Raw genomic sequence first — 20,169 nt, 5'->3', positions numbered from 1 at the left:
TTTCTAGGGTTCGATTTGGGAAAAGGGATGAACTGGACTATGTGTTGCATGGATGATTGAGGAGTGAGTTAAGGTACCATTCCGCAGCTGTTGATGTAGATTGACGTCTTGTGATTATCATCTGAGTTGAAAAGGTACGACAGTGGAATTCAATTGGAATCTCTATTAGAATGTTTAGGACGTGTTCGTTTCACATAATGGAATTGCATTGGAATTGGAATTTGAATAGGATTCAGAATTGAAAAGAATCGGATTTGGAATATGAACATTCCAACAGGAATTCGAATTGGAATCCAAATCCATTTTTAATGTGTTTGTTTAACAAATGGATTGAAATTTATCACAACAAATACCACAACATCTTTATCCAACCCCCATCAAGCTCAAGTCAACAATTTGGTCGCGTTCGAGTCGACCTTCATAGTCTACGTTTCGTGTCGCATTTGGGTCTACGTTCCGGGTCTACGTACGAGATAAGGTCGATGGTTCGGGTCTACGTTCTGTGTCGCGTTCAGGTTGACGTTCTAGGTTGTATTCAGGTCTACGTTCCTAGGTTGCACATGGGTCGGTTATTCGAATTGCGTTCAAGTCGAAGGTCGGTAACGTGTTCAGCTCGTGTTCACGTCAACGGTATGGGTCGCATTCGGATCGACAGTTGAACCAGAGCGCTTAGACGCGGAGCGTGGAACCGAAAGCAAACTAACCCAGAGCGTTGAAGCGAACCGATTCGAAGCGTCGAATCGAACTTGAACTGGCCTGAGCTTCGAACCGAACGAGAACTCACCCGGTTCATCGAACTGACTCGGAGCGTCGAATGAAAGGCGAATTGACCCAAGGCATCAAACTGAACACGCTTGGACGCGAAGCATTGAATCGAACACGACCTGAACCCGAAATATTGAACCAAAGTGAAAGTGTCGAACTGAAGACGAACCGACAAGGGGCGTCGATCGAACTAAACGGGAACTGACCCTGGGCGTCTTGCAAATCGACCAGGAGCGCATACCTAAAAGCGCTACGAATCGTAGCGTCAACCCGCCCGAACGCGACAATGTTAGTCGACCGATATTCCAACGGATTTACTTGAATTCCTCCATATTTTGGAAGATTTATAATTACTTTATTTTAAAGAATTGAATTCCAATAATAATTCTTTGTCAACCGAACACACTAAAATGGAATTAAGATTCCAATTTCAACGAAACGAACACTTAAAGAAATGGAAATCAATTTGAATTCCTTCCAAATTTCATTTCATTCCAGCGAAACAAACATACCCTTAGATTCCGAATCCAACTCTTTATAATTTCAAGTCCTATGCAAATTCCAATTCCATTTCATTATTTGAAGCGAATATGAGCAAAGAGTTACAAGAGAAAACCCCTAGATTGTGGGGTTGAGAAGGGGGGCACAATTTAGTAAGACACGAAATTCCTTAATCTAACCATATATAACACGTTTACGGTTCTAAAAACTATCCAAGTAGATTGAAATACGACACCGACATAACAAACATATAGGACAAGCTTTAAATTTAATTATTATCTGTATAATACATGTCTCTAAAACCTCGAACGAGGTTGGACACACATTCACAACAAAGCCCCAAGGATCAAGAGCTAGTGCAAAATTCTCATGACACCAAATAATCTCAAACATTATTCTTAACATATTTAACAAGACAGTCATTTTGAACAACTTCAATGGTACATGTATTAAGCATTAGTGTGGAGCCATATGTCGTTCATGAAAATCCGTGTAATGCGCTACCAATTTGTCGAAAGGAGGGACACATTCTTTAATAACTTGAAGATCAAGAACATCTCTAAACCACTTGTTCAACAAAGGTGTGTTCTCTTCATCCAAAAGTTTAACATCTAACATTTTCTCGAACATCTGAAAATAATATCCAACCCAAACAATTGAAATATCCATAAAGCTTAAATTTTGGCATCCTGAGAAGGGTTTGCTTGGGTTCAGACTACCCTCAAGTGTCTTGAGAATCTCACGAGCTTCTTTTGCGACATTTTCTTTTTGATCTGGTGTAATTCGTAACATCCTAATTATTATCGGCACAAACTGAAAGAAAAAAAATGCATTTAGATGCTCCAGATAATATCTGAATTTTATTTTATTTTCATTTTTGCTATGAAACAATCTTATTTATGTTTTGTCTATGACAATCACAGAAAGATAGGTTAACTATTTGACATCAACTATTTAACTACTTCCAAAGAAGTCAAAGGTTGAACTTTAGGAGAAAAATATAATATGTTGTAGATAACGATTTAGATACGGGTGATAATTTGTGTGGGGTTAAGGTTTTAGGGATTTAGATTTGCAGGTTAGAATAGGTAAATATATTTATTAATGTAAAAAAAATTAACCTTAAACCAGACACAATAAAAGTTATGTCACACTAGTACGAACCGTTTAACTCATTTATCTAAATATGTTAATGAGTTGGTTGTAATCAAGTTGTAAATATGGGTGTAAAATGAGTCGAGCTGCTCGCGAGTTACTTAAGATTGGATAGATTAAAATCTCGACTTGAGCAGAACGTTTTGAGCTCGAGTCGGGCCTGAGCCTAAAACAAAACTCGTTTAGTCATCGAGCCCGTGCTCGAGCCTTGAATGTGAAGCTCGTTTAAGCCCGCCGAGCATTAACGAGTTTTGTGTATTTGTAGGTTTTACCTCTTTTGAACTTCTTTGTATTAATTTCATACTCTATAGCCGAGCTTGAGCTGTGCTTTGGCTCTTTTAATGTACTAAATGAGCTCGAGCTGAACTTACGCCAGTTTATGTTTTTTTTTTCTCAAATTATATTAAAAAAATTAACAATAAACAAGCCAAGCCCGAGCAGAGCTTGAGTTTGAAAAAACGACCTACAAGCTGAGCTCAAGCTTTATAAAAATAGCTTGAAACAAGCTGAGCTCAAGCTTTTGTAAGTTAAAATGTGCCTAGCGCGAGCCTAGTCAAGCTCGGGCTCGACTCTACTCATTTACACCCATAGTTGTTAAACGATGACAAACATTTTGAAGGATTGTAAACATATTGTAAAAAGGTTAAACTTATAAAATACACGTTTTTTTTTAATTAAATTTACCTTATCATCAACAAATTTTGCCCAAAACCGAGATCTTGCTTTCTCGAAAGGATCTTCAGGAAGCAACGGATGATTCCTCCATGTCTCATCTATGTATTCAAGTATTACAAGAGACTCCACGATTGGCTTCCCGTTGTGCACAAGAACCGGAACCTTTTTGTAGACCGGGTTATATTGCAAAAGCATCGAACTTTTGTTTAAGATATCGTCTTCAACGTATTCATATTCAACTCCTTTAAGACTTAATGCCCATTTCACACGAAGGACAAAAGGGCTTTGCCAAATTCCTATCAACTTCACCTTGTCTCCTCCCATTTGAATATGTTTATGATGGTTTCAATTGGACTTCCATTGTATCTTATAATACAAAGTTTTCAATGGTCAAATCAAATCCGATATTCAAAATACTTTTTTTTAATAATAAAATGTCATGAATCATCTTCCTTGATGCTTCGTGTTGGACAAATGATGATACAAAAATAATAAAATAAATATAAAAATCAATTTTGGTTGAACAATGAGAATATAATAAAGAGCCCATTGTAGCCAAAATTATTCATTTTTTTATGTTATCACAATACAATATTTTATATAGCAAGTAAAAGTAAAATTTGATACGTGATCGAGCATTGATTGTACACGTTTGGCTTCAAATTCCAATATAACTTTGCTCACGAAAGCATGTGGATGAAATTCACAAATTCCTCTATAAATGTTTAGTCACGTTGAGAGATGGTTTTTCGACTCGTGGCTTGTTGGAGTTACGTAAGTATTAGTCGTTGCCAAAGCAGAAAGCCAAGGTGTTTCATACGGCATGCCTTACTATTATTTGGTACATTTGGAAGACGGGAAATTCGATGACATTTTAAAGGAAACCAACTTAGTTAAATAGTGTGGATGGTAAAATAAAAACACTAAGCTTCTTGTTGGTTCACAATAGATTAAATTAGAATCTTAGTCTAACTTGGGAGAAATGGTGTGATTTTGATGTTACTTTGAGGTGGGTTGGGGTTGTGGTCTTAGTGGACAAAACTGTAATAATGTGATTTTGTTTTGTATTTGGTGTTACTAGTACCTTGCTAGTTTACGGAGCCTCAATAAAAGTTACGTGAAACAAAATGCCCAAAAAGAGGATTATGGATCAATCGATAAATTGGTGGAGGGTGATTAGGCCCTTGATACCATTTTAACAATTTATTGTATGATAGAAAAGGTTTGGTTTTCTGTTGATAATATGAATAGTATTTATTAGTTATACCCTTTTAGTACAATAAATAATGAAGTTTTGAGTTTGAGATTACAAGTTTACAACTATTTAACTATCTATCTACATAGTAAATCGGATCAAATGTTGATTGTCTTATGCCTTATATTGTTTATTTTAAGACACACACAATGGTTAATGTCCTCTAAAGGGTATTTTTCGTCAAAACATCATCATCACTAATTTTAATAAAAAAATGTGTGTAATGGTTAATGCCCATTAATACCCTTCAATCACTATCACTTCAAGTCACGTAAAACTTTATTAGAAAGCCCGTACATCTATAACGGCCCATTATATGTGGTCTTATGCTTAATAAAACAAATATTATCAAAACCGATATTTATTTAATAGTTTTTTTAATAGACGTAAAATATAATTTTAGACATTAAACTTATCTTTAACGACCTAACTTTTATCTTTTATACTAAAGTTATCTTTTTATTTAGACAATTTCTTGTGAAATACATAAACCCTTACGTGAGCAGAAAGAAATCTCATAGCCATAACTTCTATCAACAGTAACCAATTAGGGAAACGAGTGTGATAATAGTATTAATAATACTAGGCTCACCATCATCTGCTAATCGTCTCGATCTCTGATTAAATGGGCGGCTTTAGGTTGCTAAGAAATCACCCAAATTCCATCTTGCATAATGTTCTGGTATCATTATTCACAACTATATGTAGTTTTGTTTTGTTTTTTAGTTAATTGTCTGTTTTTGTGATTCAGTATTGTTTGCATTTGCCGCCAGTGGAACCAGTATGCCGTCGTGCAACTTCAAACGCTTTTCATCCAATTCCTCAGACTCAAGGTATTATTAATTGGCGATTAGTTAGTGGGTACTGACTAACAATTAATTTGCGCCTAGGCGCGTTTTTTTACAACCATGCTAGTAACAAATAAATTCATGTGGTATCTTTGTCAGATTTCTACAATACTGGATATGCTAGAAAACCTTTAGATTATGCAAATATAAGAATGCTACATTTGAGGCGATGCTTTCATGCTACTGGTTCGTTTAAAGACATTTTTGGATACTTTACCTAAGGAGGATTAATATGTATTTAGAATATAAATTTCTAAACTTTTTAGGATTTTATAACTCGAGAAAAGGAGATCCATACAAAGTTCTAGGTGTTCCTCAGAATGCTAGCAAAGACGAGATCAAAAAGGCTTTTCAAACTGTAAGTAACTCCTGGCAATTTGTAAACATCTTAGTGAAGTTGAATGAATACATGTCTTTAGTTATTTTAGTTAAATTAGTTTGTTTATTGACTGTGAGTGACTAGGAATCACTGGACTTGTTTGACGTCTATGATTTGAACATTTGACATATCATTCATGTTAATGGCAAATGAAAAGAATGTGCTTGGTGAGGATGAATTTTGTAGATATGAAGTAACCAATTATTATATATGACACAGTTATGTTTTTTGTTTAGATTTGATATTAAAGCTATATGGCTTCTGACCTCCAGAAGTATTTAATCAAGGTGATAGGATCAAGCAACACTAGCTAGATGAGTACCAATATCAGTGTAAATGCGTTTATTGTATTGTTAATTTATAGGTTAAGTTTTTTGACAAAACGCGTAAGTAAATGGTAAGGAAGTTCTTATGCATTAATGAATATGAATTTCCCTATTAAGCATTATTGTTCTATAGTTAGTACTATAACCTTAAAGTTAAAACTACATATGTATTTGTGATTTTTTTTGTTAGTATGTCTACTGCATATGATTTCTTTTATATATATATATTCACAATATGTTCTTCAGCTGGCGAAGAAGCATCATCCAGATGTAAATAAAAATGACCCTTCGGCAAAGAGAAAATTTCAAGAGATAAGAGAGGCTTATGAGGTATGGTTATTATTTTGTCTTTTATTTCAATTCTTATTGAAGATATTTGAACATGATGGTGAATTATAGGTACTGCAAGATCCCAAGAAACGAGCTGAATATCATCCGGTAACATGATTTTGTGCTTAATTTTGTCTGATCAGTTTTGAACTTAATCGCTAAATACTTAAAAGAACAATGCATGTTTTCTGTATTGATAGTTGAAGCAACATTCTAGAGAGAGAAAAAACACGACACATTCTAGAGAGAGAGAAAACACGACACATCCTAGGGAGAGAGAAAACGCGACTTATTCTGGAAGAGGTGATTTATATACAATATTTTATGTGGTAGGCTTGTTTATTACATTTTATTTGTTTCATTTCTAAATAGGACACATTTAAAATTATATAGCACGAGTATGACCCGGATAACCCTTTTATCTAAGCGGATTAGTTGTTTGTAATCAAGTTGTCAACGATGATAAACAGTTGAAGGGTTGTAAATGGAATATTATTAACCTATAGACATGTTAAACATATTGTAAAAAGGACGACACATGAAATATATGTTATTTTATTTAATATACCTTATCATCAACAATTTTTGCCCAAAAACGAGATCTAGCTCACTTTCTCGAAAGGATCTTCAGGAAGCAATGAATGATTCCTCCATGTCTCATCTATTCAAGTATTACAAGAGACTCCACGATTGGCATCCGGCTCGTTGTGCACAAGAACCATGAAGAAACACGGATCTACTCCCCTTAACGGGTCCTAGATCCGATGAGTCAACAGGGTAGGATACGATTAACTGCTGATACGATACGCCTTGATCTTCTTCTCCGGTTGATCAGATCTGGCATGGAAAAGTGGGGGAGTGGAGGTGACTGCTAAGAGAATAAACTCTTGTTTACAGACACAAAAATATCCGGGAGCCAAGGGTCCCAGAGAATGTCCTTTCAATGAATGATAAAGACTCCTTATATAGGGACTCCAGCCCAATAGGCCTAATTAGTAGACAATAATAATAATGTAATAAACATAATATATTATGTAATAAATAAAGGTCGTACCGGGTTTGACGTATCCTACACCTACAAGTCCCCCCAGTCCAGTGCTTCTCCTGGGCGTGCAAGCGGTTTGGTGAAGTGCTGGACCTATAAGGAATGCTCATGAGCGAGGAGTAGTGCTTTTTTGACCCAATGCTTTCTATATGGACCTTTTTTGCATGTGCGTCTACTTTGCTTCGGGTTGTAAGAGGTTTTAAATCATGATGGTGAGTTTGGCACGCGGGCCTTTTTATCATAAGATAACACGCATGTCATTAATTCGGCGCGTGGCCATAAGGGTTTTTTATAAGGATTCCCAACCTTTAATTTAGCACTGGCGTTGGCATTAGCCTGTAGCCATGGTGTTGGCATTAGCCTGTAGCACTGGCGTTGGCATTAGCCTGTAGCCGTGGCGTTGGCATTAAGCCTGTTATTTGGACGTCCTCCATCCAAAGAGGACAAGTATGTCACTTTCGGCGCGCACACCAGGTATAATAGGATGCCTTCCATCCTCGGGCGAATTATGAGGTGTGCCCAACCTTATATTTGGATGTCTTCCACCGCGCTAATGTAGTGGTGATATACCATGATAGTTCCCGAGTTCATTGCTGCTAAATAATGTTAATAGCATTGAACTTGTAATAATAAACTTGTTATTAATGTTTCAATCACATGTGCGGATGAGTATGAACAACTTTTTATATCATGTATAAAAATGATATTTGTTGTTTTAAGATGTCATATGAAATAAAATAATTGCTCATAGTCATAATTTACTAATAATCGTCCCAAATATTTGGTAATATACACGTTTATTAGTAAAGTCTATGACATCTCCATTTCATTTCATAAACTAGTATGTAATATTAGTTTATTAATAAAAATGGAAATTGTGTCAAGACATGACTTGAGCACTCCACGCGTTTTATATTATTGTACTTGTTTGTATTCGTTTTTGTATTCGTTTGTCATGTAAACCGACCCATCTTGTAAACCAAAGCTTATGATATAATCAAAATGATGGATTTTATGTTACAATATTGTTTTACACTTGTTGGGTCTTGAAAACATTCTTTTTGGTCCTTAAAACTCTTTAAAAATGACTTAAACCAAACTTTTAGGACTATTATTGCCATTTACCAAAAACTTGTTTGACCATTTCAACCATCACATGCATCTTTACCCTATTTGTATGAACCATACTCTTACCATTATAAAAGCAATGCTCCATAGACCATTTTGGTTGTTCATCTTCTCCAAATCTCTCTCAAATCCAAGTATTCATCTTCAACATTTTGTTATTTTGATTTCTTAAGGTCAACTAACTATAGTCTTTCATTTTAACTTGTTCATCTAATATTACTAACACTTGAATATGGTGGTACAACATATATATAATACACACCCCTTGTTTCCTTTATTTGTTACTTCACCGACTCCGGTTGGTTAAGTTTCGAATGTTATAAGGCAAGGCTTCATAGAGGACTTCGTGTTCTTGATATATATTTTACACACACATAACTTGTTATACATATCACTTATGACTAACTTCTAACCCTTTTTAGTTTGTTCATCTTATTTACAAGTTCCATGGTGTGGGTATAAGACTAACCTCAGTTTAACCGAAACTAGTCCAAACCGGAAACCGAACTTTTGTTTACTAGTTTTGTTAAAATAGTTGTTTAAACATGTTATTGCTATATTTGAGTTTCAAAAATCATTTTTACAAGTTCTTTGATATTAAGCATATGGAATCCATCTATGAACTCGTTGGGAGATGGAAACCGAACTAAACCGAAACTTTTGCTTAAAAGACTTGTAGTTAACTTTTTAGTTGTAAAATTTAAGTTTTCTTCATTTATAAACCAATATACAAGTTCTATGATATTTGGGCATGTAGAAACCATCTATGAACTATTTGTGAGATGGAGACCGAACCAAACCGAACTATACCGACTTTTACTCGCTTAAAGACATCACTGTCTACTCAGAGCCAGTGGCTAAGTATGCTTCATAAGCAAAGGTTCAAAGGATAACACCTACCTATTGTATGCAAGATTCAACTGTTGAAATCTAATCGGAATAATGTTGTTGTTTCGACCTCCATTCATGTGGAGGATTGTTGGAAGTTTTAAGTGTGAATGAAGGAAGTGGTAATGGTTTGTCCCACATCGGTTTGGGAACAAAATAATGAATAGTTTATAAGGTGGAGCCCTTACACCCATTTGAATTATTTGTGACATGTTTTACCATAAGTTCTACGCGCGCGCAGGGGGGGGGTGCAAATTTGGGTTTCTGGACTAGAAATCCATCGAACTCGTGCGTGCCCGCACGTCCCGCGGACACGAATGCAAACCCGAGCCCGCGTCAGACGATTTTTTGAATTCGTTTTTGAAATTCAAATTATGTTGGTCTAGTCAATACCATTAATAATCATAATGTTTATGATTATTATGTTTCAGTTTCAATTCTTTGTTATAATGGTCATTAGATGAGTATTATTATTATTTAATATTCTTTAATGGTCATAACTAATAGTTGATTATATGGTTATGACTCTTGGTTATAAATACCATGGCCATTTTTCATTTGAAGACACACCAACTCAAAAACACTTTATCTTCTTCCTAGTTCAAACAATGTTATTTCCGATTGCATTTCAGGCAAGTGTCCGAGTCCGGCAGAGCACCGATTCTGTTTCGAACCGGAGTACCCTGGGAACAAACCGAGAATCTGTTTAAGGGAATTGTGTTAAACACAAGCTCGGTTTACTGTGTCGATTATTTCTTATTTCTTTACTTTCTGGTTATTATTAATACAAAATTTCCAACATGAATTATCCTGTAGCACTGGCGTTGGCATTAGCATGTAGCCGTGGCGTAGACCTCCATTGTTAGTTTATTTGGCCTTACGACGCGCGGATGTAGCAGGTGGTGGTCGGAATTGTTCCGCTTGAAAACGCATGTGACATGTGCTGGCCAGATTTGATCCGTGACAGTGCGTCATCGAGCCGCAGTGTCTGAGGTTGGCGGGAGCCGGGACCAACCCGCAAAAGTTTTTTCAAGGCTCGCGGAAGCTTCGTTTGATCCGTCATTGCTTTGTTTGAAGTTTTTGCATAATCCGCGGAAGCCGGGATTGGTCTGTCTGAAGCACACTAGTGACCCGCGGAGGCCGGATTTGATCCGCGGAGGTCCACCGTGACTGGTTCTGTACCGCTAAGTTATAGCGTGTGATCCGTTGGGTGAGTATGTTGTCCACGTTTGTGAAAGCAAGACCTTAAAAGGTTTCTTCACAGCACGTGAAAGCAAGAACCTTTTTGTAGACCGGGTTGTATTGCAAAAGCATCGAACTTTTGTTTAAGATATATATCGTCTTCAGCGTATTCATATTCAAGACTTTAATGCCCATTCAACACGAAGGACAAAAGGGTTTTGCCAAATTCCTATCAACTTCACCTTGTCTCCTCCCATTTGAATATGTTTATGATGGTTTCACTCGGACTTCCATTGTATCTTATATATACAATGTTTACAATGGTCAAATCCAATCCGATATTCAAAATACATTTTTGAGATAATAAAATATTGTTGTTACTCTTACAAAAGATGTGATACCTACTTGCACATAACAAATTTGGTTATGTTTTTATCAAGGTACCATTGGTTATCTTTTACGAAAGATGAGATCCCTACTTACGAAAAACATAATTGGCACCATGCACTGCCTAGTTATCATACAAAAAATATGGTTTGTAGGTGTACGCAACATATTTGACAACTTTCTGAATGATTTTTGTTATGGTGTTTCGTTTTCTTTTCAGGTGATTCCTTGTGATTGCGTATATGTTAATGTTGTTGGTGCACATTGTTTTTCACCTGGTGAGAAGCCAACTTGCCATTTGGTTGTTATCGTTTTTGGTTATGGGGTTGTCGGGAACAAAGCGAGAACCAACTTTATACCTTCTTAAATGAACAAGTTGGGCTCCATAGACTCAACTTACACATTTGCCATTTTGGTTTGGTTTAACTTTTCAACCCCACCCAATTTTGAGCTAAACACAAATTATGCCCCCTGCCAAACATTTATGTATCTGTCATTGGTTGGACAGATTAGGAGTGACTGCCTAGGATTGCTTCGATAAGGATTTGATCTTGGCGATACCATGAGGTGGTAAGAAGGGTTGACTTTGGTCACACCGCCATACAAGAAAGTCAGTGGCGTAAAGCCGAATTGGAAAAGGTGATGGAGCCTTTATATGAACAATTGCAAGAGCGCTGTGAGATCTTGCTTTGTCGTCTGCCATAACGGTGACGATGATATAAATTTTATTAGAAAAAAAGGAGGATTATATTATCATAGACCAATAACTCGGTGGAGTGAGTATAATTAGGCTCTAGATATCCCATTAACAATTGATTATATGATAGAAACAACTTGGTTTTCTACCGATAACATTGACTAGTGTTTATAGCCTGTTGTAAGAACAGTAGAAAATGAAGTATTTTTATGGTTTTCGGTCTATGTAAAACACATGTCTATACAATTTTTGACGTATCTAGGGATGCTCCAGGGCCGGGATTGGGTCGGGTATTGGTAATATCATGCCCATACCCGATTGTAAAATCGTATCTTATACCCGGCCTATTACCCTTCGGGTATACCCGTTAGGACTTTCAAGTACAATTTTTATGTCATTATAATTATTTTATACATTTTATTCATACAACAATTATTACAAATTTAAATATAATACACTCCATATTTATAAGTAACAATAAATAAATAATATAATTATAATTATAATATATATATATATGCTTCACAACCTACAAATACAAATAATTTTTCGAGTATATGATTTGGGTATCCGGGTGTGTCTTTTCGAGTAATCGGCATGGATATCATCTAATTTCACACCCGGTCCGTACCCGCGAAAATTTTTAAATCCTAATATCATATCCATCGAGTTTCAGGTATACACATCCCATTTCGGGTTTACTCGTCAGCCCCGGGCTTTTTTTTCCATCCCTAGACATATCCTAACTCATTATTATTATTATTATTATTATTATTATTATTTTGTTTTAACATTTGTTCTAGTCAATTTCTTTAGTCCTAAACTAAAATAAACAAAGCAACCGTGAGCAGGAAGACTAATAATAATAATCGGGTATCCATCGTGTGCTGTATGAATGGGCGGATTTAGGCTGCTAAGAAATCGCCCAAATTCCATCTTCCATAATATTCTGGTATTCTTATTAATTAACACAACTATATTTTTGATTTTTTAGGTTTTGTTAGTTAATTCACTGTTGTTATTGTGCTTCAGTATCGTTCGCATTTGCCAGAACCAGTATGCCGCCGTCCAATTCTTCACACTCGAGGTATATATCATTATTATTATGTGAATTTAGAGTTTGATTTTGACCTAATTATGTTAATTAATTATCATTTTGGAACAATTTGTATTGTTTTTGTGGCCTGCTAAAGTAATGTGTACTCATAGTTATAGCTGCAAACCCTAATTTTTATTATAGCACTCATCCGCCGGTGGCGTAGCAGCTAGCGGTGTATCGGATTGGAATTTTATATGTAAATTTTCAAATATACGAAATCTTATCTATAAGTTTCAACTTTTCACTGATTTTGACGAAATAGTGATTAATTGGCAGTTAGTCAGTGCGGTACCGACTAGCGATTAATAGGCGCCTACGCGTGATTTTTACGACCATGCTCATAACAGGTTAATGTAATCTTATTGAGTATTGATGTGATATCTTTGTCAGATTTCTACAATGCTGGATATGCTGGAAGACCTTTAGATTATGCAAATATGAGAATGCTACTGTGGAGGCGTTGTTTTCATGCCACAGGTTTCGTTTCAAGACATTTGTGTATACTTATCTAAGGGTGATTAATATGTATTTAGAATAACAAATTTCTAAACTTTTTAGGATTTTATAACTCGAGAAAAGGAGATCATTACCAAATACTAGGTGTTCCTCAAAATGCCAGCAAAGATGAGATCAAAAAGGCTTTTCATGCAGTAAGTAGCTCCTGGATTCACATTACATCATTTTCTAGAAAAATATGTAAAATCCGTTGTGGCAATTGTTAAACAGATGTTTACCAATTAGTTATAAAAATTCTTGTTTTTAGTTGAATTAGTTTGAATACAATGAAGTTGTGAATATTCTTGACTGCCACTAGAATCAATGGTCTTGTTTGACTTCTATGATTTGAACATTTGACATATCTTTCATAATAATAACTACGGAAAAGAATGTGCTTGGTGAGGATGAATTTTGTGGATATGAACTATGAAGTAACCAGTTATATTATATGACATGGTTATGTTGTTTTTATATTTGATATTAAAGCTATATGGTTTCTGACCAGAACAATTTAATCAAGTTGATAGGATCAAACAACACCATATGAATGCCAATATAGGGAGAACACAATGTAAATACGTTTGTTGCATTGTAATTTAAAGGTTAAGTTTTGTGACAAAACGTGTAGGTAAATGGTAAGGAAGTTTTTATGCATTAATGAAAATGAATTTGCCTGTTACACTTTTGCAGAGGAAAGCTATTTCTAGTTTCCACTTTGTTAACTGTTATGCATTGTTGTTCTATAGTTTAGTACTATGCTTTTACATCTGATTTCTTATATTTTTTTTCAATATGTGCTCTTCAGCTGGCGAAGAAGTATCATCCAGATGCTAATAAAAATAACCCTTCGGCAAAGAGAAAATTTCAAGAGATAAGAGAGGCTTATGAGGTATTGTTATTATGTTGGTTTTTATTTCAGTTCTTATTGAAGATATTTGAACAATTTTTCTGTTGTGGATGGTGAATTATAGGTACTGCAAGATCCTGAGAAACGAGCTGAATATGATATGGTAACATTATTCTGTTCTTACTTTTGTCTAATCAGTTTTGAACTTAATCGTTTAATACTTAAAAGAACAACATTTTCTGTAATGATAGTCGAAGCAGCATTCTAGAGATGGAGAAAACACAACTTATTCTGGAAGAGGTACTGGTGGATTCAGACATGCTAAACAAAGTGCTGAGTTTTCTGATTCATTCCAAAAAATATTTTCTGAGGTACTTTTGTTTATAATATTTGTTTGCGTATTTAAGTTTCTGACCTTTTGTTAATCATATTGTATCTGTTTTGAGTATGTTACAGATTTTTGATGAAGAAGCTGCTTTTATTCCAAGCGATATTGAGGTTAAGTGCATTTTGTACATGCAATTATTTATTCGAGTTATTTCAACATTTTTCTTTGTTTTGGATCTTTTTAGGTTGAGCTGTCAATTTCGTTTATAGAGGCTGCTCGTGGCTGCACAAAACATCTATCATATGATTCAAATATTCTTTGTGATTCTTGTCGTGAGTACTTAGCTGCTTTATATCTTTTCTTCCAGAAGTTTCTATGTTACATCTTTTTTTTGTTGTTTTGTAGATGGGTATGGTTACCCTGTTAATGCTAAGGCAAAACATTGTCCAACTTGCAAGGGCACTGGGAAAGTAAGTGTTTTTCTTGTTCTTTTTTTTTATGTTGGGAGAATTGCATATATCCCCTTGTAAATTTCACTAATTGCATATAAAAAAAACTTAGTAAAACGCGAAAACGATAAAAGGAAACTCATTAGCGAAACATATAAAAAACATAAAAACAGATTTTATTTTTTATTTTGGTTAAAAAAACAAAAAATAGTTAAATATGAAATTTGTGAAAATTTTAAAGTTTTAGAAAAATAAGGGTAAAATAGCCATTCTTTAATTTATTTTTAATAAAATAAAACAAAATGGATAAATTTGATTTTTTTTCCATTGAGGAGATATATGGCAAATTGGGTTTTGGATTGAGTAAATATGTAATTAATTAAGTTTACAAGGGGATATATCGATAGGTGCAATTGCCCCTTTAATAATAGCTTTTGGAATGATTTAACCCAGAATGAAAAAAACTAAAATAAAATAAATTTTGCGTACTAAGTCTAATTATTATGAATTTTCACCTCATTTTTCAGATTTTTATTCACCCATTTGTGGCTAGGTGCGGCACTTGTAAAGGGTCAGGCCATATTATTAAGGTTTGACTTCTAAAAGTAAATCGATTTTTAGACTCACAGAAATATGCTAATGTTTTGTAAATTTTGGTACAGGAATATTGTAGGTCATGTGGTGGATCAGGGATTGTTGAGGTAGTTAAACAAGTCACAGTTCCCATACCAGCAGGTTGATGTTAATTAAATGTTCTTTTACCATTATTAGATTTTATTTGACTAAGTTAAATTAAAATATTTTCTTGTTTTATGTAAATAGGCGTAGACTCTGGTGATATGATATCGGTTTCGGGAGCTGGAAAAGCTGGAAGACGGGGTCAACTTGGTACCTTAACTATAAAACTAAAGGTGAATATTAGACTATTAGTTATACTTCAACTATGTATTTTTTTTTCTACGGGAGAATTTCATATATACCCTTATGAACTTGTGAAATATCATATATGCCTTTAAAAAGGATTCAAATTATCCTGTTTACCCATTGTGGTAGAACAACTGAAATTTGACCAATTTACACTTATTTTTTCTAAAGGTTACCAAATTTCATATGTACCCAATTTTAATCTTAAAATTATATATTTGCCTATCAACAATATTTTTCTCACAATATAAAATATATCTATTTTAAAACAAGTCCTAATTACCCTTTTTTACTTTCTTTCGTTTTTTTTTAATTTCAGGTTAAAAATGGGTAAATATGAAATTTTGAACTGTTTTTAAGAAATGGGTAAATATGATATTTTAACTAGTTTTTAGCGGCATAAATGATATTTAAGTTTGAATTGGGTATATATGATATTTCACAAGTTTATAAGGGCATATATCAATTTCTCCCTTTTTTCTTTTTAATTATTCAGTGGTTTCTTAATTTATTATTGTTTCATTTTTTGTTCTGTCATTTAGGTTACTGAAGACCCGGTTTTCCAAAGAGATGGTGCAGATCTATATGTAGATTCAAATATTGCCTTCACTCAGGTGAGAAGAATATGCTTTCAATTTTTTTGTTTCATGCAAATATTTTGAATATAACTTTGGTATTGTAGATGAGTTTTATAATTTAATTGAATTTTCAAAATTTGGCAGGCAATTATTGGTGGGAAGGTTGATGTACCGACTCTAAACGGAAACACACAAGTTAAAGTGAGTCTCCAACCTCCATATTTATGGGCACTTTCTATAATTTATTTCAATTCTGATTTATTTTTAGACCCTTTAGTTTTATATACTTCCCAGTTGGAAAAAAGTAAGATGTAATCAAAAGGATTATATAAATATGGAGGGAGAATTATGTATATACCCTTGGAAACTTATAAGATATCATATATGTCCTTATAAAGTAGTTAAAATATCATATTTACCCGTTTCATTAAAAACAATTCAAAAAATGACTATTTTTTAGAACTAAAAGATTTCGTATTTAGCCATTTTTAACTGAAATTTAAAAAAGAATTATGAAAGTAAAAAGGTTAAAAAGACTTGTTCTAATTAAAGTAGATAAGTTTTATATCTTGAGAAAAATAATGTTGATTAGTAAAAAAATTTGAAGGTTGAAACGGGTATATATGAAAATTTTAATCTTTAGAAGAATAAGGGTAAAATGGTTATTTTTGAATTTTTTTAATGAAATATGTAAACATGATATTTTAAGTAGTTTTTAAGGGCATTTATTATACAATTAGTTTGGATTGGTATATATATGGTTTTTACTACTATCAGATTTTTTTTTTGAGTAAATTAAACTAAAATATTGATTTCTACAGATACCCAAAGGGGTTCAGCATGGACAGCTCACAATACTAAGAGGCAAAGGTACATATTTTCTTTTTTTGCCAAAACGGGCCCAGGTTGGTTGGGCCCACAAACATTTTATCCTCTCAACACACACACAGAGACACTTAGACACATACTTAGTATGTTACTATGACAGGGTTGCCTAGGAAAGGTTTTTTTGTGAATCATGGAGACCAGTATGTACGGTTCCGCATTAATTTCCCCACGTACGTGTTCTATACTGAGCCTACTTTTGATTATGATTATGTATTTTTTTTAAATTCTTTTAAAAGTGAAAGATTTGTTTATAATAATTCTGCAGGGTAGTTAATGATCGTCAACGTGCTATACTTGAAGAATTTGCTAAGGAGGAAATTGAACGGGCACAGAATGCGTCAGCTGATGGAAACTGGTGAGTACCTATTTATATTTACTGCTGTAATTAAATGGTTAAAAAACTGTTCTTAATTTTCATGCTATGTAACTCTTTTCTTTTTGGGGGTGTTGAAAGAGTAAATATGTTTGTTATTACCTATTTTCTTCAAATATTAGAAATATATCCAAAAGGATTCTAAGTAGAGAAAATCACAAAAATAGGCATTTTTTTTTGGTAAACTTATACCTCTATAGCCATGTCAGACAAGTCTGGCCTATATCGCAATGAAGTACGAGAACAATTTTTATAAATGCACCAATTAATTTCGCTTTTTTCATGGTAAACAAGCCGAGCTAGGTTGGGCTCGGAGCCGGATCGACTCGTTTATCTTAACAAGTTGAAATGTAGAGTGTGAGCTTGAGCTTGGCTCTTAAAAACCTTGAGCCAGCTCGTTTATGTTTTTAATTTAATTTATTATTTTTACACGTTAATGTATATGCATAAAAAAATATTTGTTAACATACACGTAATGCACATGTAATAAACTACAAAATTTTTAATTCGTATATATTAAAATTTAGGTTTACTTCAGGCTCAGGATTATAATTTATATATTTTAAATTTGGGCTTCAATGCCAACGAGCCGAGCTTACATGACTCGGGCTTGGGTTTTTTACAAATGAAAACCGCTTTCGGGCGAGCCATGAGTTTTTTGACCAACTCTTGGTATTACTATACATACAACAGCTATTATGTGATTTTCTCTTTAATTTTTCCTATTTTTTCTTATAAATGTAAAGTGTTTTACTCATACTCAAAGTTAGTTCTTGCACGCAACTGTGTTTTGGTTAAGTTAGCCATAATCATGAATGTGATGAACATTCTAAAATGGTCAAACAGGCTTTATCAGCAGCTATCTACTGGTTGAACTTACAGGTGGGTTCGTTTAACCGAATACGCTACAAACCCCAGATTCTTGCTTGAGTTTTCAACAGTAATGCTGGTTCTTCTCTTCATCAACAAAATCTTGACCTAGATTCTCACATGGTCAAATCAACTCGGAACATTCTTGACACATATCGAAGCCACAATCACTGCATCATGATTTGTACAGGACTACAGAAAGGGGTGGTGAGTTTTTTCTTCTAATATAACATTTTTGTATGGAAATTAGACGATCAAAACCTGAAGTGACATTACTATACGGACTTGTACCTGGTGCATTGGAAATGGTTCCTAGCCATTGGTACCGCAGAGTTTTGAGATGGGGTTATTCTGAATACCTTAAAAGAGTATGTGTTCTCTTTTAGGTGTTAAGTTTGATCACATAATAATTTTAAGGTCTGTTTGGTTCATACTTTTGAGCGAGATTTTCGTAAGCAAGATTCGAGCTACGAGCTATTTTTATAGTACCAGCAGAGACTATTACAAAGTTCTACCATTTTAACCTCTTTTGGAATAAAAAAATATGATTATTTATTTATATTATATTTCAAGATACTATCCGTTGTGGTGTTATCATAGGCTCTCAAAATAAAACTTGTTACCAGTTTCACTTGGTTAAAAGAACGTGGAGACATGGTACTGAGTGTATACATAGTACAAAACCGTTTGCGAAACAAATTATTATCCGATATTAAAACAAGCCGTTGTTTTTTTATCATGGTCTTTAACTGCTAAGATTGAATGAAGTCATAAACCAAAATGTAGCTCCGTTGAGACCACGTGTTAGACATGGTTCCCTTAAAATAGTTTTTGCATGTTTACGAAATTGTTTCCTATTGATGTAACAAGAAGTGGTTTGTTATAATGTTGGAGATTCTCACTGGAGTTTGAAATTTCTGAATTATTTAAGATGTCGTTTTGTACCTTAAACTGAAGGTCTCTTCTTTGGCTTAATAGTTAGATGATTAGATCAAAAGAGACATTCGATGCAGTTAATTATATATGAATGAATTAAGTTCAGTGTTGTGTTAAATATGTGAGAGTAGGCCTTAGTTTCTTTCTAAAAGAGTAAAGGAGTAGTGTTTTAGTTCTTGTTTACGAGAACAGAATAGTCTAATGTCATGGTAACTACAGGAGAAGTAAACTCCTAAGTCATGATGAACTTCTGGGAAAAGGGTAACCGAGTTAAGAACTAGATTGGAAACTTAATTTATGATGAATCATTTTTGGATTTATGCAAGTCGGTTTACTATGGAGGCTACACACATAAAGAGATTGATGGAAAGGCATAGGGAGAAGAAAGATGATTTGCATATGGTGTTCATTGACTTTGAAAAAGCTTATGATAGTGTGTGTTGTCGAGTCATCTTGGATAGTCTTGTGGGAAGAAAGTTTCATGGGAGGTTTATAGGGATAATTAGAGATGTGTATGATAGAGCTAAAACTAGTGTTTATCGCTTGGTTTTAAAAGGCACGAGGCCAAAGGAACACAAAGAACGTATTACCATATTGTAAATGTAAGAAAGCATATAATATATTTAAGCATAGAGTCTAGTATTTTTACCAACAACCGAGTTTTATTATAAGAACTCATTTCTTTTGCAACGAAGTGGATTTTTATTTAATTTATTGCCCAAAATACTCTCTTTTTTCTCATAAAACTGAATAATAATAAAAGATAAATCTGCATTTAGACTAGTGGTAGTGATTATCAAATCCTCGTCCTTTGTCTT

At 34.1% G+C, this 20,169-nt stretch overlaps 2 protein-coding genes across 8 annotated transcripts; one reads left to right on the top strand and one right to left on the bottom strand.

Moving 5' to 3' along the window:
* Positions 1–1,456: 1,456 nt before the first annotated feature.
* Positions 1,457–4,516, bottom strand: LOC143566994 (glutathione S-transferase U7-like). Its single transcript, XM_077053528.1, has 2 exons — positions 3,106–4,516; positions 1,457–2,079 (listed from the first exon to the last, which is right to left on the bottom strand). The coding sequence occupies exons 1-2, from the start codon at positions 3,418–3,420 to the stop codon at positions 1,723–1,725; spliced, it is 672 nt and encodes a 223-aa protein (XP_076909643.1). The 5' UTR covers positions 3,421–4,516; the 3' UTR covers positions 1,457–1,722.
* A 276-nt stretch (positions 4,517–4,792) lies between these two features.
* LOC143566999 (chaperone protein dnaJ 1, mitochondrial-like) lies at positions 4,793–19,103 on the top strand. Of its 7 annotated transcripts, XR_013141326.1 has the most exons (20): positions 12,416–12,513; positions 12,594–12,648; positions 13,051–13,137; positions 13,219–13,310; positions 13,964–14,047; positions 14,130–14,168; positions 14,257–14,376; positions 14,462–14,503; positions 14,578–14,665; positions 14,739–14,803; positions 15,310–15,372; positions 15,445–15,517; positions 15,605–15,693; positions 16,249–16,320; positions 16,429–16,485; positions 17,106–17,154; positions 17,273–17,342; positions 17,438–17,527; positions 18,428–18,783; positions 18,833–19,103. XR_013141326.1 is itself a non-coding variant. In XM_077053532.1 (19 exons), the coding sequence occupies exons 1-19, from the start codon at positions 11,520–11,522 to the stop codon at positions 18,525–18,527; spliced, it is 1,359 nt and encodes a 452-aa protein (XP_076909647.1). In that variant the 5' UTR covers positions 11,215–11,519; the 3' UTR covers positions 18,528–19,103. The 7 variants fall into 7 exon arrangements, 6 of the variants coding, with proteins under 6 accessions (XP_076909650.1, XP_076909651.1, XP_076909647.1 ...); XM_077053532.1 differs by lacking the exon at positions 12,416–12,513 and adding an exon at positions 11,215–11,571 and having other exon boundaries at positions 13,079–13,137; positions 18,428–19,103; XM_077053534.1 differs by having other exon boundaries at positions 13,079–13,137; positions 18,428–19,103.
* The last annotated feature ends 1,066 nt before the right edge of the window (positions 19,104–20,169 follow it).

The sequence above is a fragment of the Bidens hawaiensis genome, unplaced genomic scaffold (genome assembly GCF_021521415.1).
Source record: "Bidens hawaiensis isolate Kalapana, Puna unplaced genomic scaffold, B.hawaiensis_p1.1 tig00023194_1, whole genome shotgun sequence".
Classification (NCBI taxonomy): Eukaryota; Viridiplantae; Streptophyta; class Magnoliopsida; order Asterales; family Asteraceae; genus Bidens; species Bidens hawaiensis.
This window is presented reverse-complemented; position numbering and strand designations above follow the sequence as displayed.